Source organism: Callorhinus ursinus, unplaced genomic scaffold (assembly GCF_003265705.2).
Source record: "Callorhinus ursinus isolate GAN/ISIS: 27379988/994484 unplaced genomic scaffold, GSC_fseal_2.0 scaffold25, whole genome shotgun sequence".
NCBI lineage: Eukaryota > Metazoa > Chordata > Mammalia > Carnivora > Otariidae > Callorhinus > Callorhinus ursinus.
Window position 1 is genome coordinate 1,029,873 of NW_027397087.1, and position 25,182 is coordinate 1,055,054.

At 45.1% G+C, this 25,182-nt stretch overlaps 1 protein-coding gene across 1 annotated transcript in view; it reads right to left on the minus strand.

The window, feature by feature from the left end:
* RYR3 (ryanodine receptor 3) overlaps positions 1-25,182 on the minus strand; it is a 518,087-nt gene that overhangs the window by 90,507 nt on the left and 402,398 nt on the right. Inside the window, exons 47-58 of the mRNA XM_073877464.1 lie at positions 19,566-19,735; positions 16,999-17,219; positions 15,185-15,275; positions 13,422-13,562; positions 12,004-12,167; positions 9,692-9,770; positions 5,958-6,047; positions 4,805-4,951; positions 4,539-4,601; positions 3,293-3,368; positions 3,059-3,182; positions 433-548 (exon numbers count right to left, since the gene is read on the minus strand). Coding sequence (XP_073733565.1) covers positions 433-548; positions 3,059-3,182; positions 3,293-3,368; positions 4,539-4,601; positions 4,805-4,951; positions 5,958-6,047; positions 9,692-9,770; positions 12,004-12,167; positions 13,422-13,562; positions 15,185-15,275; positions 16,999-17,219; positions 19,566-19,735 — 1,482 coding nt within the window. The remainder of the gene's footprint in view (positions 1-432; positions 549-3,058; positions 3,183-3,292; positions 3,369-4,538; positions 4,602-4,804; positions 4,952-5,957; positions 6,048-9,691; positions 9,771-12,003; positions 12,168-13,421; positions 13,563-15,184; positions 15,276-16,998; positions 17,220-19,565; positions 19,736-25,182) is intronic.

Genomic DNA, 25,182 nt, shown 5'->3' on the forward strand with positions numbered 1-25,182 from the left:
TTACAAAGTATCTTCTATTTTCCAAAGGGCTTTCTCCCTGTGCTGGTTAGTTGTTTTCTCGTGTCAAATCTCTCAGCTGTTTCACTGCCCTTTCCTCCACTTCACCGATGAGAAAGCAGCTTCAGAGAGCTTGAGTCACATGCCCACAGTCACAAAGCAAAACAATGGAAAAGTTACAATAGGACGAGGTATATGAAAAATGACAAACGGCTCAATCAAACCCTGAAACCAAGGATGAACAGATTTTTTTTTTAAAGAGGGGGACAAAATCTCAGCCACCATCCCCCCCCAAACCATACGATGTCAAAATGAATCACGAACAGCTACAGTAGGAAAGCATCATCGCTTGATAAAGGAATGCCACATTCTTTCTGAGAACACGAAATATTAAGGGAAGCACACATTTGGGGGATATGTCACAATGATACTTACCCAAATGGGCAATAAACTCCTGGGCGGAATCAACATATTTCAGGATCTTCTTCAAAAATTTATAGGCAAACCTCTTTTCCATGGAGGAGGCATCCAGCTCCAGATCCTTCATACCTCTAGGTTGGAAATGGGTAAACCCCAGGAAGTAACAGAGATGACTATGTGACTTTGGAGCATCAGCAATCCTATGTGTGTTGACTTTACTTTCCAAAAGTTACTGGTTATTCTGGTTTAATGACCTGATTTGTCATCTGACTGATATCCCCTTGCACTTGGAACCTGCCTCTGTGAGCACACAACACCTACACTAGAATAATATCTGAAAAGATTTTTCAAAATATCTTTATCATTCATTCAACAAATATCAAGCTGGGGATAAATCAGAGAAGCAAACAAAATCCCTGCCTCCATGGAACCTATATGCTAGACACACATAATATATAAAAGAAAGTATAAATTATGTGGAATGCTAGAAGCTAATTAGCATTATGAAAAAAGAAAACTCAAAGCAGTATGAAAGGTGGCCCAAGAGTGGCTGAAGGGGGGAGGCAAGCAGACTGTAGTGTCACATGGGCAACCAGTGCTGGTTTCATGGGGAAAGGACATTGGAGTAAAGGTTTGAAGGAAGTGAGGAAGTGAGCCATATGGATGTCCAGGGAAAGAACTTTCCAGGCATATGGAGCAGTGGTGCAAAGGTCCTGAGGCAGAAGCATGCATGCTGAGTTGAAGGGATATGGCAGATACTAGTGTGGATGGAATGGAAGTGAAAAACATGAGGGAGGTAGTAAATCATTAGGGCCCTGTGGGCCATCCTCAGAATTTTGCTTTTGCTCTGAGATGGGAAGCTACTGAAAGTTCTGAATAGGGGAATGACTTACACTATAAAAGGATTATTTTAGTTGCTAGGTTTAAAACTGACTGTGGAGTGGGGGGGCAAGGGTTGAAGCAGGGGGCCCGGGGCAGAGGTTCTTTCAGGAATGATGGTGATGGTGTGGAACAGGTGAGAAGTGGTCAGATTCTGAATATCTTTTAAAGGCAGAACCATCAGGATTTCCTGAAGGACTGGATGTGGGTTGGGTGAAAAGAGGAGTCAAGGGTTTAGACTTGAGCACCAGGAAGAATGGGCTGTCATGGAGTGAAGGGGAAGCTGAAGATGGAGCAGGTCAGAGGCGTGGATAGTGGGGAATGAGTTCTCCTTGTTGATGGAGCTCTGGCTTCCTCGTCTGCCCCCCAAGTGCCCTCCGCAGGGTCTGGCACGTGGTAGATACAGCTACTAGGATATATTTGCTGAACTCAACGATCTTCTTCCTTCCACCCCCCCCGCCCCCGTATTTCCTTGAGTTCCTTTTTAGTTGCGGGAAAGAGGAATTTTTCATTTCTGTGAGCAAGTTATTTATCAGCAAATGACAGTACGCATTCCTCTGGGTGCTAAGAACAGGATTAAAATGACGAAGGGAATATTTCTCAAATGCTTCCCCAGAGGCTGTCTCCTGCTGTTTGACATTTCCTGCTTGACAATATGGCAAATAAGTTTTGTTATTTTTTCATATGAGCTACAATAGAAGTATTTGTATAGATTTTTATTGGGTTTTTTTTGCCACGCAGTGGCAACATTCTGTAGGAAACTAATGGAAGAAACAGCAGCTGGCTTAGCAAACATTTCTTTTAGGAGGAATGGCTATATCAGAATAGGAACACTGTTCTGTTTTTCACCCTTCAAGGGACTCAGCAAGCATGACCCATGGAGCACAACCCACCACTGACATCAGACCAGAGAGGAAACAGGTTCTACCTTTAAGACTTAAGCAGCTAAGACCATACTCACATACAACACTCCTCTAGATAATTCTGACAAACCTAAGTTTGAGATAAAAAGTCTCAGGGAATCTTGATGGATTCCATCTCCTCAGTGGACTTGCGCCTTCAAAAGAATCAGTTCCCTTCCTTCAAAGACTGTTTATGTCAGTTATGTGTACTATTGTTATTATGTAATTAAATATCATATAAAACAACAAAATGAAAAGTGTGAAGAGGACCGCTGGGTCTGTGAGAGCTAAGATGCATATTTTGCAAAGGCCTGAAATTGCATTTCCAAATACACAGTTTCTGAATTAGGTCTGAAGGAAGATAACTGTAAAAGACAGGGGAGGAAGTTGAAAAAAAAATCTAGAAGATTACTGTATTTCTATGGTTTTATACATGCTGTAATTCTCGCTGCTGTGTAAAGAAGCCCAAGTCCCAAAGCTTTGAGGACACACTACGGATATGGTTTTTAACTCCAATCGATCAAACAACAAAGAGAAGGTCTTGGGGCCTATAGCACAAGATTTGTGAATGAATGCTTGTTTATGTGTTTCAATTTAAAAATAAATGTTTACGGTGTATATGTATCATTTGTCATGATTCTTTGCTATAACTGGTTTTGAAGAATGGATATCGAGTGGTCCTGTTTAGGTCAAAAAAGACGGCTTCATGCTCCCAAATATAACTTTTCTCATTTCAAAATACTAACAGCTACCCTTCCTCTCATCCGTTTTGCAGGCAGGTGAGTAAATACCTGGAGAGGGAGAGACTGTGCCCACAAGCCCACCCTCGCCTCGCTAACATCAGCCGGAAGAGGACTTACCTAGAAACCACGATGCCGTTCACTTGGAGGAATTTAAACAGGTCCTGTGCCTTCTCTCGGTCTCTGAACTTCTCCTTGGCTGTCAAGGTGTCATATGGTACCAAGAGAGGGTGACTGCCACCACCTGGGCTCAGGAAAGCGAGAGAGGACAACATAGTTGGTCTTTCCTTTGCACCTCTGGGAAAACATACCTGCCCCCAGCTCACCTTCTGCAGGGGTGAGAACCTGGCTCACCTTTGCTCTCCAGCTCCAGCTTCTTCTTCTTGGCCCAGATGTTGTGATAGTTTTCAGCCACGACCTCCACCATTCCCTGTGTCCCACCAAGAAGACAACAGTCAGAGAGAAAACGAGGAAGAAAAATGGGTTCCTATCCGTCAGCCTATTTCAGGCAGGCTCGGGAATGGAGCACCACCAAATGCTAACAGCACATTGCTGAGTGTCTCCCATCATTAATTAGTCTGTGCTTATGCACCTCATTAGTTTCATATCTTCCCATACACACAGAAAACAATTTCTAATTCTGTCCTTCCCTTGTAAGTTATTATCCTGGCAGTTTGATGCATTTATGAGAAACACACATTTCCATTTGAAACTGCATTCTGGAGACGCTTCATTTGACATGGGAGTTCAGGATTTTATTACTGACCTGAGACAGGGAGATGGAAGTGGGAGTCAAGCAACAGTCTAGAATCCCCAAAAGCCCTGAGCCGAGCAAACTAAGAAGAATCACATCTTGGAGAAAAATGGCTGCACAGATTTCTCAAATGGAATTCATCTTTATAAGGCTCATAAAACAGTGACCTGGGATGAAGGGTATATGTTGGAAAGAAACTTTCTCTAAGGTCCAAAGAGTTGGTCTGATGGACTGAGGAGTAACCGGCCCAGGCTGAAGCCTGTTGTGGCAATCGATGTGCATGGGAGGGGAGTGGGGGGTGGTGGTGGGGGGGAGAAGTGGGCAGGGGGAGGCAGCTTAGGGCTTTTAATTTCATCCTTTGGGTTGTCTGCCCCGAAATCCTGCACCATCACGGGGCCCCTGAGGGAATCCACCATGGGATACACAAGAGTCCCTGGGGCTGGTTGCACCTGCTGGGACAAGGAAAGCGCCCCCCACCCAGGGGTCTTTTCACAGGTTTTCTCCTAGCCTTATTAGTTTTTTCTCCTAGTTGTTAGTTCTCTGTGTTGATAGAGTAATTTGCTGTGTCCTCCTCCTTTTATTGAGTCATTACCTATTATGTCATCCCTGGAAGAAGTGCAAAGCCTGGCCTTCTTAGAGAACTGGTTTATTTTGCTGAGACTTGCCCTGTGGCCCCAGCCCGATGTGGTTCTCTTCCAGTCTGATACTTTAGTGGTGCTATGTTCTAGGCATTCTTGCCCCCCTCACCCCATTTAAAAAAAAAAACCTCTTTGGAGGATAATACGCCCCTGCACTTAGGGGGTTTTAGAAAGCAAGATAAGCTGTTCTGCAAGTACCAACACTGACCTGGAGCTCCCTGGAGAGCACCACGTTGGAGAGGTCCAGGGGAGCGGGGCTGTAGCTGTTGCCCTAGGGAAGCAAAGACAGAATTGCCGGGTTTGCCATTATTTTCCTTATTCTTATCAGTATCCTGACTTCAGCTGCCAAAGATGTACTCTCAGGGTTCACTGTTGGTGGTTCTTGGCCCCTGACACCCCCAGGGAGAGCTTTCCCAGATTCTCCGGGGGTTCTTACTACGGGCCCAGTGTTGGCCCCGGGGCGCGCTGTCATACCTGGCTGGCCTGGGACATGCTCCGGAGCTTCTCATTTTCCCGCTGTTGAACCAGGGCCTCTCCCTCTTTGGTCCTCTCCACAGACCAGCCCACAGCCAGCATGGTTTTCAGGGACTCTCTGGCAGGCCAGCGGTAAATTTCCTTCTCCTGGAAGGAAATCCAAGCAGATGAGATTTGCAGAGCACACCCCTGCACTCTGACTGGCCTGACTCCCTGCGAAGTTGGCCCCCACGGCGGACAGGGGTGCAGCGGGCTCCAGTCTCTTGTCCCTCGGTCAAGACGCCCTCTGCGTCACCTCCCCTAAAACACACCATCGTCAGTCTTTCTGACATTTTCAAGTACGAGACCCTACAGTCTCCTGCCTTTAGAGGGAAGGTACCAGACATTATCTAGGTTGTGGATAAAGAAGAGCAAGAATAGGAGAGTGACCCCTCATGTATTACTAACTGTTTAAGATGAGACTCGTGGAAGTGATTGGCACAAAGCTCTCCTGTGATTTTGATTCTTAGATTCTTAGATTTAGAATTCTCTTGAGCTCTACACAATTCTGCAGATGGCCAATATACATACAATGATATGCATGCTGTGTTTTACATACAACACAAAGCCTAGAGCTTACAAAGAACTCTTACTGATCCCAAGATAGGAATTTGGAGTTGTGTTGAACCAAATTTAATAGTAATAGTAATAGTAATAGTAATAATAATAATGATAATAAACCCCAAAGACCTGTCCTTATTTCCCTAGGGCCGCTCCTCTCTACTCCCTTTGTCGGTCATGACTGGAAGTCATTTCTATCTGAATTTCCTCCAGCAATTCAATGTTTTCCTAGCCCTAAGTCCCCCACATCAGCAGTCTAACAAAAGCCCATCCCAGTCCTGTTGCAAGTGAACTATGAATGCATTTTGGCTCAGCCTCCAGGTGCCAAATAGTGCTTCTCCATCCAATGGGTGCTCAATGCCAAAGAAGAGAATGTGAGGCTGGCCTCTTGGAAACTGGTCCTGGGGCTCTTGCCCATTGGTGAGCTCCTGAGGAGTTTACTTAAACTGGAGGGTGAATGTGCCCTGAAGTCATCTAACCATCTGACTAAAAGAATGCCCAAGGAAGGCACATCAGCATGGCCGCTCAGCGTTACCAGAGGCAAGTTTCTTACCTTTTCCGTTAATGTCTTGAAAGGCCTGATCAGTGGATGGGTCTTCACATTTTCATCCAGGGAAATTCCATATTTCCATCCATTCTGACTCTGTAGAAATGTTCTCAGTTCAAATATCCTTGGCATCCAAAGAGCCCCACTGTATGACCCAAATCCCAGCTTCTATTTTCACTGAACAAATGGAATAATGGGATGTGACAGAGCTTGAAAATTCCCCCCCCAAAGTGTCTAATTGATCCTTTCAGGCCATCAAGCTCTCTGCCCCCTGAATTGTGAACTCTGCTCCTTTATTTCTTCTTGTTTCAGCTGCTGTCCTTGCTGCTTACTTGCTTGTGTTTCAGACAGAAGGAGGTTTCAAAAGACCTGAGAACAATGCTTCTCAGGTCAGCATGTCATGATTACAGGCAAGGACAGAAGTCAAGGTCAAAGGCACGTGAGGACTGGTCCTGCTGCCCACTGCCTGGAGGGGGCTGACTTGATTAGCACTGCGTGCCCGCCAACCCTAGAGCAGAATTGTAGCAAAGCATGTCTCCTAGAGTCATCAAGTTTAAGAGTTTCAAAATTCATTCAACAAACATCGGTTGAATGCCTACTACAATAGATGCCAGACTCTGTCCCAGGCACCATGGATACAGAGGTAAGTAAGAGCCCCTGATTGCCATAACCTCACAACCCAAAGACTCCTGGCTGATCTTTCTCAATCTCTACCTCTGCCCACTTATTAATGTGTCTGTTTCTCAAATTTCTGTCCCTTCTCCAGAGCGCACTCTCCCTGGTAGCTGTAATCCAAGCCCAGGGTCCACAGGTGGACTAATCTCAAAGTGGTATTCCAGCCCAGATGTCTTTCCTAATTTCCAAACTTATTTAAGCTCTGCTCGGATGCCCACAGGTACCTCCTCACATGCCTGAAGCAGAACCTGGCATTTCACTCCTCTTAGGGGTCCCTCCTCTTGGGTTCCCTGCATTTTGGCAAATGGTACCAGTGTATGCTCACTTTCCAAGCCAGATGTGTGGGAGTCTTCCTTGACGCCCCCTTCCCTGCACCCTCTCACATGTGTTGAACTTCCCAGACCTGCTCATTTGCCTGCCTTTCCCTAGCTTCCCTCCAGTATTTCAGTTCCAGCCACCATAGGCTTTCACCTAGATTACAGCAACAGCTTCCATGTGGTCTCCCTGCCTCCGGTCTTGCCATGTCTCCGTGGACTTCATTTTCTATACGACCGTTAGGTGAGATTTATAAAATCACCTGGATTGGGGCACTCTACTGCTTTAAGATTTTCTGACTCCCAGCTGTCATCATGGTAAAACCCAAACTCCTTGTGGCCTCTAAAGCTATCGTGAGATCTCGCTGACCTTTCTCAACTCATTTCTCACCCTTCTTCCTCTGCTCTACTTTGTGATCCCACCACGTTGAACTATGGTTCTCCAAAGCCACCAGACTCTCTCTCACTTCTCTGCTTGCATCTGCTGCTCCCACGGATTGCAGTGCACTTATTTCCCTGGGCCTGAACAATGACCCACCCCTTATCACACAGTGTAGATGTCACCAGCTCAAGGAAGCATTCCTGGACCCTTGCTACTGACTTAGGGACTCCTCTTATGGGTTATGTGCTCTAACCCAGTGCTCTTGCCCCCAGCAGTGCTGAACAACCTGTATGACGGCTGGCTTATTTTGTTTACCCCACAAGACTGTGAAGCTCTTGAGGGCAGGGGAAAATATGCTTTCCTTTGCTAGATAACCAATGTCCACTAGGCGATGGTGAGCAAACCTGCTTCCCTATAAAATGTGAAGCTTACAGGCTAGTGGAAGAGAGAGAGATTAATCACATACCATACCAGGAGAAGGACAGTTGATAGCTGGTATCACTGTATAATTCTTATAAATATATAAAACTGCTTTAAAAACACTATGAAGGAAAAGAGCAAGATGCTAAGAAGGCCTACATCTGAGAAATCTGGGAAAGAGGTATGCTAGGAATTCACACTGGGATGGAGAGTTGAAGGATGAATTGGTGACTGGTGTATGGATTCACATGGGGACCTGGCTCAGAGTGGGAAGGGTTTCAGGCTCATGTAGAGAGAGAGTGAGAGTGTGTGTGTGTGTGTGTGTGTGTGAGAGAGAGAGAGAGACAGAGAGAGGGAGAAAGACAGACAGAGAGGGGATGTGGCTGGAGGGCAGAGCGTGGAGGGAGAGATGAGGCTGAGATGGCAGCAGAGGCCAGATGAGGTAGGATCTGCTGTCAGGCCATGCTTAGGATTTTGGCCTTTGTATTAAAAATGGTTAGAAGCTATTAAAGGATTTTAACAAGGAGAAGGGCCGGGCTGGAAAACAGTGGTAGAATATGACTCAATTTGCATACTGAAACTAGCACTTGCCAGCAGTGTAAAGAACAGAACTGACAAAAGGCACGTGGGCAGACTAGTTAGGATGTTACCACCAGCATCTGGGCAAAGGATGACTATAGCCTGGACTAAAGCCATGGCGTAGATAGAGAGACCTCCCCAAATTCAAGAGGGACTATGGACGTAAAATCCACATGGCTTAGTGAGAGACTGGATATTGCTATCGGTTTGTGGAGGTGTCCCTTTCCCCTAATTCATAGGTTGGCCAAATGGGCATACTGCTCCTTCTAGAGCAGGGGTCAGAAAACTGGGCCCTTCAGCCAACCCACTCAATCCCGTTTTAGAAATACAGTTTTTTCAGAACACAGGCACACTCTTGCATTTATGTGTTACCTCTGGCTACAGTTGTGTTGCAACTGCAGAGGTGAGTGGTTGTAACAGAGACTGCCTAGCCCACAAACCCTAAAATGTTTACTATCTGGCCCCTTACAGAAAAAGCATGCCAACTCTGCTCTAGAATCATGAGGCATGAGCCCATTCTACAGTTAACAAGGACTGTTGTTATCATCAGTCCCAAGTAGAAACTGATCAAAGAATAAAAGCAGACCCCAAATCAATACAGAGGCTGAGCCAGTGGTTCAAGGTGTCCCTGCTCCGGGGCACACGGCCCCGAGGTGGTTTTCTGCGGCTTTGCAAGGGACGTGGCTTCCCAGTTATGCGCCGGAGCCGCAGCTGAGCAATGGCCCCAGTCCTTAACTGGCTGCCCACAGGAATCCTGGATGGCTTTGGCACATTCCTCCCACTTTGCCTGCCAGCATTAAAGGGCTGACAGAGCAATTAAACTCATTAAGCAGCCTGACCTCATGTGGTGAGGAATTTTAAACACCAGATGGACAGGCTGATTAATAAGGGAGTGTCTGGAAGTTCTACCGCTGCCTGCCATTGGAAGATGTGTGTCCTCCCTAGAATAAAATTCAGTTTGCTGGCAAAATGCAAGGGCAAGGCTTTCAGTTTTATTTCCCCTTTTCCAATGCTATGTTCCAAGAAAAAATTAATGAAAGCCTCCTGCCCTGCATTTCACGTTGACGTCAAAACCAGGCAAGCATGTGTTCGGTGCAAACTCCAGAAAATGCAATATTTAGAAAGGAGTTAATGCTCCCGGAATCAATCATTTTCTTGAGAAATACAAAAAGCAGCACCAGCCGTTGCTGCTGCCTATTTCTCCGACCTCCACCAACCCTGGGAAATTGCTGCTCAGAAATAATGAATGCTCTTGGCACGGCCAGTCTGTCACTTAGACAAATCAGGCAGATTTCCAGGATTGGACCCTTTAATGCTGTTGGGCTGTTTAACGCCCCCATGAGGATTGTCAGTTGGATGATAATCCCTACCTTGTCACAGGCCCATTTATCATGTGAATGCTCCGCGTACTTGGTGACGATGTATTCCCATTTTTCAGGCAAGGAGAAACTATGAGGAAAAAAAAAAAATTACAGCCTTCCCAGGCACTTGAGCTGGATGTAGTGCAAAGATGGTGGGAACCAGCAATCAGCGGTCAGAGGTTGGATTGCTGCCCCAAAGCCGAAGCTGGATTCCTGACAGGGAACTTCTGTGCGGAAGGATGGCGCGTCCATGCTGGGTCACAAACACACACCTTGTCTCATCAGAGGACATTGCTGCAGGAGCCTTGGCTGCACAGGTGACCTCCCTCCGGCTGCTCCAGGTGCCCTTGGCTCCCGAAGACCCACCCTGGCTCCAGGGCCAGACTGGTCCGGGTGAGACAGGGAGAATCCCTTTATCCAAAGACATGGCCTGTAACCCTACCACTCCAATCTGGGAATGCCAGAAATGGGTAGATAGAGGAGCAAATGTTACAAAATAGTGGTGGTCGTCTACCTTTCTGGATGCAGTGACTCATGTTTAAATATTAGAATGTGGTTAGGAGGGCAGACATCAGCTTCTGTCACCTCCGGTGGTAAAAGCACCTCCATTTTCCCTTGAGGAACAAGTCTTGCATTGCATGGAGTCTTATGTGAACAGTAATCAAGAACGGGCATTCGACTAGACCAATCAGACTCACTCTTCCTGGAATCTGAATCTTGAGATGTTTGAGACTAAGGCATCAAACTCTTTGAGCTGATTCATCCAATGGGGATCCTACTTGAAGGTTCTTCATTTGGTCACTCTGTCTTGCTTCCTGTCCTTCCTGAGGCCCGGTTAGTCAGCTTTTCACTAGGTTTTGATAATAAGTCACTGTATCCTTGCAATAAGGTGCTTTTTTGCTTAACTTATAGCTTTGGTTACTCATATTACTCAAAGAACCATAATGATGCCCGAGGTATATGTGAAGAAATCAGAACTCTCAAAATATCATGGAACCATATACATCATTAGCAAACAATTGCTAGCATATAGCGTATCAAAGTGTTTATGAAGGCATCCAGGTTACTAACACCATCTGCACATTTACGTTTTCACAGTGTGAAGTTCTCCAAAGTCAACACCTGTTTCTCTTGGGCCCTAGCTTGGTGGTTTGCCACACGCTTAATCTCTTCTTTAAGGTAGGTTCAATTCTGTTTCGGGCCATCCATTCAGCTCAAGGCTCCATCTGATGGAACGTGTACTGAATTTTCCTGAAAATGAACTTTATACATTATCGACGCGGACAGCCCCTCGGAATGGCTCAGGCTACGCCTCTCATAGGAGAACTGCTGCCGCAAAACACAAGTCCGAGGGGCTCATACAGGAGGTCTTGCTTTCCCTGCTCAATCTAAAGCATTTTTAGAGTTCTTCATTTAAAATGCACCCGGAGGGGTGCCTGGGTGGCTCAGTCGGCTGAGCGGCTGCCTTCAGCTCAGGTCATGATCCCGGGGTCCTGGGATCGAGTCCAGCTTTGGGCTCCCTGCTCAGCGGGAGCCTGCTTTTCCCTCTCCTCCCTGCTTGTGATCTCTCTCGCTGACTCTGTCACTACCTCTCTCAAATAAATAAATAAAATCTTAAAAAAAAAATGCACCTGGAGATGAAGACTGTATGACCCACAACACATCGTAACTAGGAAAGAACTGTCACAAGACAAAATTGAGCGCATGTTGCCCAGTATTTTATCTGTGGCCTAGTCATCACCAGGGAGGAATGCTGGAGAACCAGGAGAGAGGAAAAGATACTATTATAAGTTTATTCCAAAATTCCAGCATGGCAGAGAGTGGGTCCACTCTTTCAACTAAGGATCCCATGTTATTCTGTCATCATACCCTGAGGTCTTACTGGAGTCCAGCTGTTATTTATGGAGTTGTTTTGATGTACGATGCTATTAGAACTATAGAGGCCTAATTCACAAAGAATGAAGATTTTGTCAAAAAACTCATTAATAAATTAATTGCATCATTTGTCAGGGCAGTTCTTGCAATGCCTCAGGTGATGTTTACTTGTGGAGAGCATTCATCTCTTATAATAAATAAACCCCCCCCCAAAAGAAAGCCCAGAATATAATAATACAGTATATAATCAGCTATGGATGGATGAAACCTTCAAGAGTTAAAGACAAAATTCAGTGCCTGATGTGACTTGTAGCATCAAGGGAAATGATCAGCAGTGTTGGCAGGGGGGAAGGAAGGAAAGTTTACATTTCTTGTCACCTTCTGAAAGAAAAACATGGGCCACCAGGTAAAATATAGGACCAGCTTAGAGAAGATTCTGAACTCACTTCATGGTGTTGATGGGTTTGGGGTCAAAGTTGCCATCTGCATCTACTGAGATCTGTTTCTCTAATGTGGCTGAGATTCTGGTATCTAAATAATCCGGTGGTAGGGCCCCCGCTATAGCACTGAGACAAGGAAGGGCCATTCGGAAAAGGTCTGGGTCATACTTCTGTGAAGAAAGACAAAGACCATGTTAATACAGAGATGAGAACCAGGGCTACCCATGCAGAACCATTCAACAATTAGCTGAAAAAAATAACATGCTTGCACTTGTCCAGGTTAACCAAAATGGCAAACATGTAAATTCTTGGATACTTTCTGGTGGAAACTGAGTGATCCTTGGAGAATGAAAATGACAAACTGTGAAGCCCTGAAGCCACCATTGGCTTTAAGTTGAAAAACCTCAAATCAAAGTTTAAATCATTCTCTCCCAAATTGTTAATTGCAAGAATATCTAAGGGTTATAGTGGTCTATAAACTTCTCCACCATAGATGGTTATAGAAACTGACCCAACCTGTGACCAGATTGGGCAGCAGCAGCTCTGCCAGTCCCTTCACTAGCTCATATGGGTCTTACGTTGGTATCATCAGCAGATGGCTCAATATCACATCCACTCTCTCTTGAATGGGGCCCGGAAGAAATTTCAGTCAAATAACATGGGGTTAGGAGCAGCTTCTGACCTACTCATACTAGACCAAAGGAACACAGGAATCAAGAAAATTTAAGTGCAGGTGAACACCAATTGCAGCTATACACATGCTTCCGACTTTGGTAAGAAGACCAGACCTACTCCTTTTCTACCTTTAAAGTTGACGACCTCAGAAATCTAAATAACCTGGGTTAAGGAGTGAAGGCAAGTGTGAGAGTTTGAACTGTCTTTCACTCAGACGGTACACAGGTTTGGGATTCAGAGACCCTCAGTTTTTACTCAACTTCCTCCTCAAATGAGTGGCTGTGAAGAACCTTCCCTAGAAGGGCATGCGGTCTTCTGAAAATCCCACATCTCAACCTCACAGTGGCTGTTGGGGCTTCTCCTCTCCATCTGAACTTGGTAAAGGCTGGCTAACAGGGGCCACACAAGGTCAGGAGGAGAGGAATGGGGGCACAGGTAAGTCATCAAGACTGAACCAGGGACATATTTTTCTAATTTACTCTGGAAGTCCTTCTCCCATGTATTAGCTTTGTGAGTCTGGCAAGTTATTCAACTGTTCTGAGACTTTTCCTCACCTGTGAAATGTAGATTAGCACAGTTCCGGTTTCAGAGCATTGGGGGTAAGGATGGTGTAATATGCTTGTGAAGTAATTGGCACTGTCCCTAGAAGGTAGCAAAGGCTAATAATATTAGCTATTGTTATTCATAGGCGTTGATTATTCACTGGTCATCATGGTCCTCCCTCTTTGTTCGGGAAGTGCTACCATTACCTTGTGGGAGAGGGAGTCAAAAATCCCCCAGAAGAGCTTCTCTGTCAGGTGCAATTCTTCTTCCACAGCTAGCCCGTAGCTCCCCCATCCTGAAGGCAGACAGTAATACTTCCAGCACTGTTCATAGTGATTCGTCAGAAGCTGGGAGGTTGGAACAGGATTGCACCAGTGAGTGGGGCAGAGAAGATCCACAGGCGTCCACACCATGCAGGGGAGAAGAGAACAGTAAGCAGCCCATGTGAGAGTGAAGCCAACACCTGCAACAGCTGGGTGAGCTACAGAGAGGTCCCTGCACACCACTGGGAATGGTCCGCTTTCCTGCCTGATGAGTTCTAGCCTGAGCTGAATCTGCCCGATTAATTCTTGTGCCTCCTAATGTGCCCCTAGCAGTCGGAAAATGGAGAGGAACTGTTTCTATTTCCAATGAGAAAATGCTACCCTCTGAAAGTACTTGCTGTGTAACCTTCCAGGCACTTGAAGGTGGGAAGAACTCCTTCTGAGACATTTGTTTATAAATTTAGAAGATTCTGAGTGATGATGACATGGGGATGATGGGGAATATGTGGTGATTTTCTCTACATTGATTTCTGCCCATGGCTTTCCTTGCCTTTCTCCTGAGCCTTCTGATGGCCTGGCCACATTACCACAGTTCCACATGTGGCCAGTAGAGGGCAGAAGGACAGCGCCAATGTTCCCATCCCAGCAGGTGGGATCCACATCCTCTAAGAAAAATCCTGCTGCTCTAAGACGCAAAAGTGAGCTCACTGAGTGCTGTTGAAGCAGGAGCCAGAATCCAGCTGACTGTACAGGCCTGCCGACGAAGCAATGCCAAGTTGAACTGTGAAAACCATGGTTTTCGGCTAAAACGTTTATTGGGATTAAGAGTCGAGAGAACAAGCCCTTGGAGGGCAGTGGAATCTCTGACAATATACAAGCTGTTTTCTGCTGGACATGGAGACAGAGGATTGAACTAAAGGATTCTGGGAATTCTGTTTATCCCAGTAAAGCGCATCTCGAAATCCTTGCTTAGGCTATTTCTGAGAAGAAGGGAAAGTTCTATTAAATCACCAGGCAGAACTTTCAGGTGTGGCTGGCCACGGCTGGCACAATGAATATGCAAATACGGCAGGTACCTCTTAGGTAAAAGATAAAAAACGCTGTTCTCTTGGGTGGGCAGTTGACTGTGGTGCTCTCCCACCCAGGCCCAGATGTTGCTCCCTGTGTTAGTGATAAAACTTTTGTAATTTATGAAAAAATCATCCAGGAGACAACAGATAGCTCTGTAGCTGTACTTTCCACCAATAAAAGAAAACAGAGATAAAGAGTAAAAAACAAACAGAGGGTCTGTTACAGAGGAAAAAGGAAGGCATAAAACAGTATGGAACAGAAAAAGGAGAGTTTAGGTTCTATACTTGAATGAATAATCGCAAGGCCTTCAAAGCTCTTTGAGACTGAAAACATTCTGAAAACCTAATTAAGGCAGGAAAGTGCAAAATCCAAGTCCCCCTCATTAACTTCTGCTCAATAACAAGTAGTCAGTGGAAAGCAATTAAAGAAAATTGGGGCAGTTAATGATCTACTCTCTGCAACCTAGATGCTCAAGAAGGGGTTTGATACGGTGGGTTGTACCTTCTTAGTCCTCAGCTTAAAAAAGTAAAACCCATTTAATGTTTATTTTGCTCCCCCAGCTGTGAAGACCTCACATTTTGCAAGGCAAGTCTCCGTGCCGTGGACGCAATTTCTAAAACAGTGAGGAGGTTCACCTTAAGAGGCATTTTGCAGTATTCGTTGAGCTGGGGCACGTCAAAAACCAGACGTCGCAAGAGTTGCTGTAACATGGAAGGCCTCAAGTGACTGCAGTATGGAATAAAAACAGAGAGATCGAATTAAAAAAGTAAGAAAGAATATAATAAAGGAAGGAAGAATGAAAAAAGAAACACTCATCCATAACCATACACCAGCACTAAGCCGCCAAACACTTAGCTCCTAAAATAAGATCTTGGGTAAATCACAGTCAATGATAACACACTTAAAAAGTGAGTACAGTTGACCCTTGAACAACATGGCAGTTAGGGGAGCTGACCCCTCCCCCACCCAGTAAAAAATCCATGTGTAACTTTTCGGGGCGCCTGGGTGGCTCCATCGGTTAAACATCCAACTCCTGATTTCGGCTCAGGTCATGATCTCAGGGTCTTAAGATCAAGCCCCCTGTTGGACTCAGTGGGAGTCTGCTTGAGATTCTCTCTCCCCCTTTGCCCCCCCACCCCCAACTCTCTCTCTCTCTCTCAAATAAATAAATAAATCTATAAAAAAAATCCATGTATGACTTTTGACCCCCTCCAACACTTTACTAATAGCCCACTGGTGATTGGCAGCCTCACCAATAACAAACAATTGATTAACACATATTTTGTGTTACATGTATCATATACTGTGTTCTTACAATAAAGGAAGCTAGAGAAAATATTAACAAAAATCATAAGGAAGAGAAAAAACATTTATAGTACTGTATTTATTGAAAAAAATCCATGTACAAGTGGACCCGCACAGTTCAAACCTGTGTTATTCAAGGGTCAACTGTATAGTTAAAATACAGAAAGAGGAATGTGTGGCTAATGAATTGAGATACCTAAGGTAAAGTCTCATCACCAGGTGACAAGATGTTGTAGGGCCCATGCACACTCAAAATACAGTCATTGATTATGTACAAAGAATATAATAGAAAGAAGGTGCAATTGATTTTATAGCCATCTCTAAGGGCCAACTGTCCAAAGGATGAAGCTGGAGCTGACCAGCGCATAGCTGGAATCTGAAGCCACCTACTGGTGTGATCAGAAGGGAATTTAAGGCCCTGTGAGCCACTATCCTGAAATCCTCACTACTGGAATATCTTTAAGTTAAGGCTCTCTCCTCAAAAACACATTTAACAGGCAAATGCAGTAACTAATTAGAGAACAATTTATCAAATTATCAAAGAGCTCATGGCCTTGGTAGTTGATGCAAGTAAATTCTGAGATAGAGAAAGGAGAGATAAGCAACATGGATTTAGCTTTTAGTTGTAGATTGCCAAGTCTTTTAAAAACCCAGTGGCACCTCCAAATTCTCTGCACAGAAAAGTGTCCGTACACATACACATAATTTAGCAAGTAGGTTCAGCTCAAGACTGCCTGACTTCCATCCACAGATGGACAAGGAAGGAGCCATGGAGGAAAAACTTGCTTCTGACTCTATCTTAGGAACCAAAACATTAGTTCTTAATCTGAACACTGAATACTTGCCTGAAAGACAGTCTCATCTTCTGGCCCACGAACCCTCAGGGCAAGAGCCTGAGCTGTGTCCCCCATTTCTCCACAGTGAGAGATGAACTCAAGGAAGAAGTGATCAGAAAACTTATGGCAAGGGGGCAGGGGGAGGGGACAGAGCATATCCTACGAGGAGATCACTGAGAAAGGGTGGGTGTATGGCTAAGGCCTGGAAGCTTCCTCAGACTGGAGTCACCAGTTTTTCAATTACACAGTTAAATGAAGCTGACAGGGAAGCATATATGCAGGTGAAAAACATGGGCAGGGGTACTTACTTGCAAATGGCAAGCAAACATTCTTCTATGGTGTCCCTCTGAGCTTTTGTGAGGGACCGTCCCTTGGAAAGCCTGTATATTGTCTGTAGTGTAGAATCGATCAGAGACGTGTAGTGTTCTGTTCCGGCAAAGAGAGGGGCGCATCTTGTGAGGAGCGGGAGCACGGCAGAACATAAATACCTATTTAGGGCAAGTGCTACCTCTGTGGTGCTCAGAGAAACCTAGGAAAGGGGATTGGGACTCTGGTTAATCTCCCCAGGAAAGACAGAGCAAAGCTTACCCCGAGGACGGAGCTCCTGCCTAGCAGATGGGAAAGCTTTACACGCAACAGTGTCTCACAGCAACAGAGTGAACAACTTTTTACCTTGTCAGGAGACCCACTTCTCTTCTACATTTTCAGTGAGAAAATACAAAGTCAGGTTAAAAGAAAAAACAAACCGAAGTAACGCAAAGGCCGGCTGGCCCCAACTCATTCTAAATGATCCACAACCATCTGTTTCCCTCAAAGAGGGATTCTAAAACCTATTAACATCAGCTGATGATTGGTCTAACGCAACGTTCTTCGTGTTTGCAAAGGCCAGCTAACAAGCTACTATATTATTCTTCTGTTGGAGCTCTCTTTTCTTACCTTTTGGAGACTCTTGTGATTTTGAGATTAGTAAGTGGCTATTGGACGAGCAAGCCATCAAACTACTGGTTTTGTGACATTTTATAGACAGAAAGTGGAGCTCTGACCCCCATCACTTAAATTATAAGCATTGTGAGCCATTCATGATCTAATAAATGGCATGGGGTGGAAGTCACTAAAGGGAACCTAAGTTTGCATGGGAAAAGGGTACACGGAATAGAAACTTAGGACCCGCTCTAAAATTCTGCTGTCATTATCACTCACAGTGTTCTTTTTCATTCGTTTAGACAGGCTAGACACAAGGAATGCCCACTTAGTGACACTTTGTCAAAGCATTCTTAGCTACCATCTTGGAAAACTGAAGAACTTCAGAAGAAAGCTTGAGATCCACAAAGATGAGATCTTCTCATTATGTCCTGTGATTATCACAGCTGTTAGATCTGTAACACATTTTCTATAACTTATGATGTGATACACTGTTTTGAACTGTACACATTTCTGGGTATTCCTATTATCAAAAGTTTCTCTTCGAGAAAAGATTCACTAATCAGACTGAAAAGAAATAGCAAATCTTCCACATTTATCATTTTGACAGAGTTGTCACAATGGGGAAGGACAGAGTTTTGATTACAGTGGCTTAAAAGTTTTCAAAAGAGCATGCATGTACTAAGGAACTGAATGTTTAACTTCTTGTGAGGCAGATGGTACTTAGACAAGCATGTGATTTGAACACCAAATGGTAGAATAGCATTTGCCATTTATTTGATCTACAAAAAAATCAAATGATCTGATCAGGAACCTTGAGAATGTCTCACAAGTTAAAACAATTACTATTTTTTAAATCAAGGAATTTATAGAAAAACTCAAAACAAAAGTAGCTGTGGAACCATTGTTTTAATTATCCAAAAGGACCATATCCCCCTAACACTTTCATGGATGTACCATTTCTTATCCCCATGCCACAGATAGGAATGGAGCTCCGATTCAGACTGGGGCTTGGATTGCTTTCCTATTGCTGGGTGATCCTATACATTTGTGAGTAACCCATTCAAACTGAATCCATCCCAGTTAAGGTACGGGCTGGCAGACCACCCATTACAGAGCTCAGACTTCTGTCTCTGTTGGACACTAGGTGGAGCCTTGAGAGACTTTATGACTGATTAAGAAGACATGTTTCTTCTGGCTCTTTAAAAGGAACCCTACACTGGCAAGATGTTTTTAGACTTATGCTGACTGAATTATTCTTTTCTCCTTGGACCCAGGACTCCTGGTGTACTGTTCCTGACTTGGGGCATTGTGCATCTAAACTTTATAACTCCTGGGGCCTCCTGTGTCGATGTCTGTTGATGTTGGATTCTTCACCCTTGACTTTCGAACTTGGGTTTGCCCTTGGCCTCTGATCTTGACCTTGTCATGCCCAATACCCCATAATTGCTTGACTTGGAGACTATCTTTCCTGATGGGCAGTGCATAAAACTTAAGGAAGGAGAGTGGGAAGAGTATTTCTAGCCTATAATTCTGCCAGCCAGCCTTTTTCATAAGCAATAAGCCCTGGTTCTCAACTGAGGAAGATACTGTCCCCCAGAGGACATTTGATGATACCTAGAATTGGTTTTATAGGTGGTACTACTGATATCTAGAGGGTAGAGGCCAGGGACGGTGCTAAATATCTTACAATGCACAGGATGTGCCCCCACAACAGATAGAGCCAAGAAACTTGCAACAGAGGAACCTGGATTGAATATTTGAGGTTAAGTTTACCTACATTTAAGTCTGGCACAACAAATTAGGATCTTCCATTTCTTGGTGCCTCTGTTTTCTCACCCTTTAAAGCAGCCTGCTAACATGTAATCAATAAATAGAAAACATTCACTTTGAAATCCAATGTCACCAATGTACAATGATGGGAAAAATATTTTTTCTTGTTTTAGCCACTTACTGTATCTAGAGAGGCAGAGGCTCTTAAGTCGGGTAAAAATCCAACCTCTAGCAAGTGGAGCAGAAAAGTTTGATCCTTAATGCCATAAACACGATCCAAGAACAGCACCATGGATGCCTTGTGGTCAGGGCAGAAGTTGGCTGCCATATCTGGCTCGCTAACGGACCCGTCTAAAAGACACAAAGAGAACGTCATGTCCCCTTTTCTATCTCCACAGTCTCAAAGGCAACACAGAGCGTGTCTGTCTATGCTTTGTTATCCTAACAAGCAATAGGAATATAATATTGTGCTGAAGCCAGCTGATACTGACTTGGGAAAGCTGGTTGTTTACACCTGCGGAATTTTTTGAGCCACTTGTTAGACATACTCATTATTAAAAACTAAAATTTACAATTAAGGAAATTATATTTAGGAAGGTGAGAAATACTCAAAACTCATCACCTCCTAATGATCTCACTATAAACTATACTCTTGAGGTTATTTACATTTATTTGCATGTTGGAAATACAACACAATGGTGTGCCATGTGCATTCTCTTTTCAACTCCATGGCTCAATGACACATACTGATAGCTTGCACTGGACCATGGGTGAGAGGACCTATACCTCAGAAATGGGCAAATATCAGGAATCGGGGCTTGAGTTTTTGCTTTGTTGACTGAAGACACAAGAAAGGAAGGGAGAAAATGTAAGGTAGATGAAATTTAAGAGTGTGTCTTGTCTGTAGCCATCGCCATCATAAATATCCTCTTAGTATTTGGAAACTAGTATCTGATTTAGGTGAAATTGAGAACAGATCATCCAGTAATTCTAATCTTATTTTGATAAAAAGAGCTCAAAGATGAAGTGAGGAATACCATGAAGAAAATAAAAACTGCTTGATTTGGAGGAAGACAGGAGTTTGAAACTGGACACAAAAGAAAAATAGTCTTCCTCCTAATGTTACGTTAACATCAAAAACGAGGAAAAAGAGCCCCTAAACGATCGAGCTAAGGCAGAGCATATTTACACATGGTACTTCAGAAGTTACCCTGAGAGCCTCGAAGGTTTAGTGCTATCCAGCCCAGAGCCTCATTCAGCCCAGGGATCAGGGCAGGGCTCTGGCAGAGGACAAAAGCAAGAAGGGAAGGGACCTTCCTGACAGGAAGCTGCTTGCCTCTCCTGGACACCAGGGGGAGCTGGATCTGAATGGTGGAGGCTGAATTTGTCTCTCCCACATACCTTGTGTTCTGAGGAACATTAATTTTTTTTGAATTTTTAATTTTACTCATTCATTCATTTATTTTAAGGAGGTCCCAATGCAGGGCTTGAACTCACAACCCTAAAATTAAGAGACCTCTGAGCTGAGATCAAGAGTTGGGACACCCAAAGGACTAAGCCACCCAGGTGCCCTTGAGAAGCATTATTTTTATAAGATGTTTTGTGCTCAAAAAGTTTGGGAAATACTAAGTTCAACATTTAGTTTATCATATTTTTCAAAGGCTCTATAATCTTAATGTTATTCACGATAAACGTTATTTTTGAGACTGATGTCAGACCCCAGCCTTTGTCTCCCACAAAAATCAACAATTAGACAGCTATCCATGAACAAAAACACCACTGGGAGAGGTCAGGAATCTACTTGAGAAACTTGAGCAACACAGTAGAACAAAAATCCCGAAAATAACTACATAAAAAGGTAAAGATGCATTTCGCTGGCCTCATCCCAGGCGGGCACTGTTCAGTGCCAAGTGGGAGCTCCTCAGCTAGAAAGAGTTCAGTGCACTGGAAAAGGAGAACTGGGTGAACAATCACCTCTTCCAGCCTTTTGGGGCACTACATAAAGGACAGCCATTCAGGTTCACCCCACCTAGAGACCAGTGAAGTGGAGACATCTCAGAACAAGAAAGAAGGGCAGGGGCTACCCGCATCAACCCTGCAGTGGGAGTCACTCTGGTTTTCAGTGACCTGCTCAGCACAGGACCCCAGCTCTCGCCATGGAAGAACCCAACATCCAGCATAGCCACCATGAAACCCTGGCAGATTTCCCAGGTTTTGTGTGTGCAGATGCCCAGCCACCTGGGTCTCTTCCCACTCCCATCTCCCTCACTGCCAGAACCCAGGATCTGCACTGGCAAGTAGTCCTGGGCTCTGCAGCTGTGTGAGTGCAAGATGTCAACTAGACCCTTGCAGCTGCTACCCAGCACTGGGTGTGCCCTTGGGAAGAGTTCCATCACTGGCCTCTATTGCCATGCACACACCCGGGCTGAGATCCTGCAGCCATGGCAGTGCATGCTGACATAACAGGCCCCCCAGCTGCTTGTGGGCCCAGCACTGGCCTTGCCTCTGGTCAGTGGCCTGCACTGCTGGGCTCCTCTGTAGCTAGCACCTGCAACTATGAACTTGCATCCCACTGGCCCGAGTCTTGTCAGTGGCTTCCACTGCTGTGCACTCATGGTGAGACCCTGCAGCCATAGGCAGGCATGCCAGTAGCCAGGGTCCATGTAGGTGCTAGTGAACCCATATAATTCACCCTGATCCTTGCTGCTGGCCCTGGCTCCTGCCACTCCACGTGTGTCTGCAATTGGTGTACACCACTACATAGGCGCCTGCAGCTGGTCCCCGTGGCGGAATGTGTACACACCCCCAGCTCCAGCTACCACCACTGCCTGACCTCGTTCCTGGTTGTTAGATGTGGACTTACTGCTGAGGACCCCAACAGCCCTTGCAGCTCCCGAGGATTCCCAGCAGCACTTGCCAAGGACACATAATTATCAATGTGGTGGACCCCAGTGGCCTGAGCTGCCAAGACACCACGCCCCCAACCCCAGACATGAAGCCAACACCCAGCCCTGTACTTGGTGCCCTGTCCCACTAGACCTGGGGTCACAGCACACTCTAACATGCTCTCACCTACAGGTGAAGGTCTTTCCTTATCAAAGTCAGTCCATTAAGTCTGGAAGAGGTGACTACTTCTTCCTGTGTGCAGGGATCTATGTGAGGCTATAGGTATCACAAAGAAGAAGGGAAACAGGACACCACAAAAGGAACACAGAAACCTTCTAGTAATTTGACTCCAAAGCAATGGAGATACATGAATTACCTGACAAAGAATTCAAAATAACTATTCTCAAGATGCTCAGAGAGCTACAAGAGAACTTAGGAAAGCAATTAAATGAAATCAGGAAAACACAAGAAGAAAATGAAGTAGAAAACATAAAAAAACAAATATAAATTTTGCAGCTGAAGAATACAATGACTGAATGAAAGAATTCATTGTTCCGAGCACTTCAACACCACACTGGACCAAGCAGAAGGATCAGTGAGCTCAAGGAAAGATCATTTGACATTATCCAGTAAGAGGAACAAAAAGAAAAAAAGAATGAAAAGGAATGAAGAAAGCCTATGGGATATACGGGACACCATTAAGAGAAACAATCTACACATCATTGGAGTCCCACAAGGAGAAGAGAGGGAAAAGTAGAAAGCTTATTTAAATATTGTTGAGAACTTCCCCAAACTGAGGAGATCTTTAACATCCAAGTTCATGAAGCTAATAGGTCATCCCCAAGCCTACAGAATGGGAGAAAATATTTGCTAACCATGTATATGACTAGGAGTTAATGTCCAAAATATATAAGGAACTCATACAACTCAAAAGCAAAAGACCCCAAATAATCCAATTAAAAATGTGCAGAAGACGTAAATAGACATTTTTCCAAAGAAGATATCCAGATGGCCAAGAGACACATGAAAAGATGCTCAACATCACTCATCATCAGGGAAATACAAATCAAAACCACAATGAGATACCACCTCACACCTGTCAGAATGGCTAGGATCAAAAAGACAAGAAATAGTTGATGCTGGCAAGGATGTGGAGGAAAGGGACCCCTTGTCACTGTTGGTAGGAAGAGAAATTGATGCAGGTGCTATGGAAAACAGTATGAAGATTCCTCAAAAAAATAAAAACAAGAACTGCCATATGATCCAGCAATTCCACTTCTGGGTATACACCCAAAGGAAATGAAATCACTACCTTAAAGAGATACCCACACCCATATGTTCACAGCAACATTATTCACAAGAGCCAAGACATGGACACAGTCTGAGTGTCTGTTGATGGATGAATGGATAAAGAAAATGAATGAACACACACATACACACACACACGAATATTATTCAGCCATAAGAGAGAAGGAAATCTTGCCATTTGCAATAATATGGATGGACCTTGAGAACATTATGCTAAGTGAAGAAAGTCAGAGAAAGACAAATACTGTATGGTCTCACTCATATGTATAATCTAAAAACACTGAAATTATAGAAATGCAGAGTAGACTGCTGGTTACCAGGGGTTGCGGGAGGTAGGGGAAATGGGCAGATGCTGGTCAAAGGGTACAAACTTTCAATTAAAAGACGAGTAGGAGGGGGCAGAGCAAGATGGAGGAGTAGGAGGCCTGGATTTCATCTGGTCTCAGGAATTCAGCTGGATAGGGATCAAACCATTCTGAACACCTAAGAACTCAACAGGAGATCGAAGAAAAGAATAGCAACAACTCTCTGAACAGAGAAGCGACCACTTACTGGAAGGTAGGACGTGCGGAGAAGTGAATCTGAGGCGATATTCGGGAGGATAGACAGCGGGGGAGGGGGCCTCCGTCAGCCGCTACCGGCAGGTGATAGAGCCGCGGAGCACAAAATCGGAACTTTTAGAAGTCGGCTCCGCTGAGGGACGTCGCTCCAGTGGCTAAGCGGGGGTGGAACCCTCACGAGACAGTGTGGTCTCAGGACCCTCGGGGTCACAGAAAGACCGGGGGTGCCTGAGTGCAGCAGAGCTCCCAGGTATCGGAGCGGGGAAGCCGGCTGCAGAGACGGAGCCGAAGCGCAGGGTCTCAGCTCAGGGTGGCCATAAACTGTGATCCGCGGTACAGTCGGGCCACTGCTCCTCCAGCAGGGACCCAACAAGCGGCAGATTGGGGAGACTCCCTTCCTGCCCCGGAAGGAGTGGCGCGGGAGCACACCGCAGGAATCTGCTGGGTTTGGAGACTCCACACGGGGTTAGGTGCCAGAGACAGAAACGCTCGGTCACAGGCCGGGTGAGCACGGAGTGCGGCCGGAGACCGGGGAGACGGGAGTGACTGGCTGCTTTTCTCTGCGGGTGCACTGAGGAGCGGGGCCCCACGTTCTCGGCTCCTCCGGGGTGGAGACTGGGAGGCCGCCATTTTCATTCTCGTCCTCCAAAGCTGTACAGAAAGCTTGCAGGGAACAAAAGCTCCTGAGAGCAAACCCAAGCAGAAGGCTTAGCCTGGACCGGCAAGGGCGGGGCAATTCCGCCTCCGGCAAAGACATTTGGCAACCACGGCAACAGGCCCCTCCCCCAGAAAATCAGCAAGAACAGCCAGCAAGCCAAGACCAAGTTTACCGATCAATGAGAACGGCAGAACTCCAGGGCTAGGCGAATACTGCACATAGAATTCATGGCTTTTTTACCATGATTCATTAGTCTTTCAAAGTTAATTTTTTTTAACTTTTTTTTGAATTTTTCTTTTTCCCTTTTTCAACCAACATCTTATCAATCTCTTTTTTAAAAAAAACATTTTTATTTTTCATTTTTAGAGTCATATTCTATCCCTTCA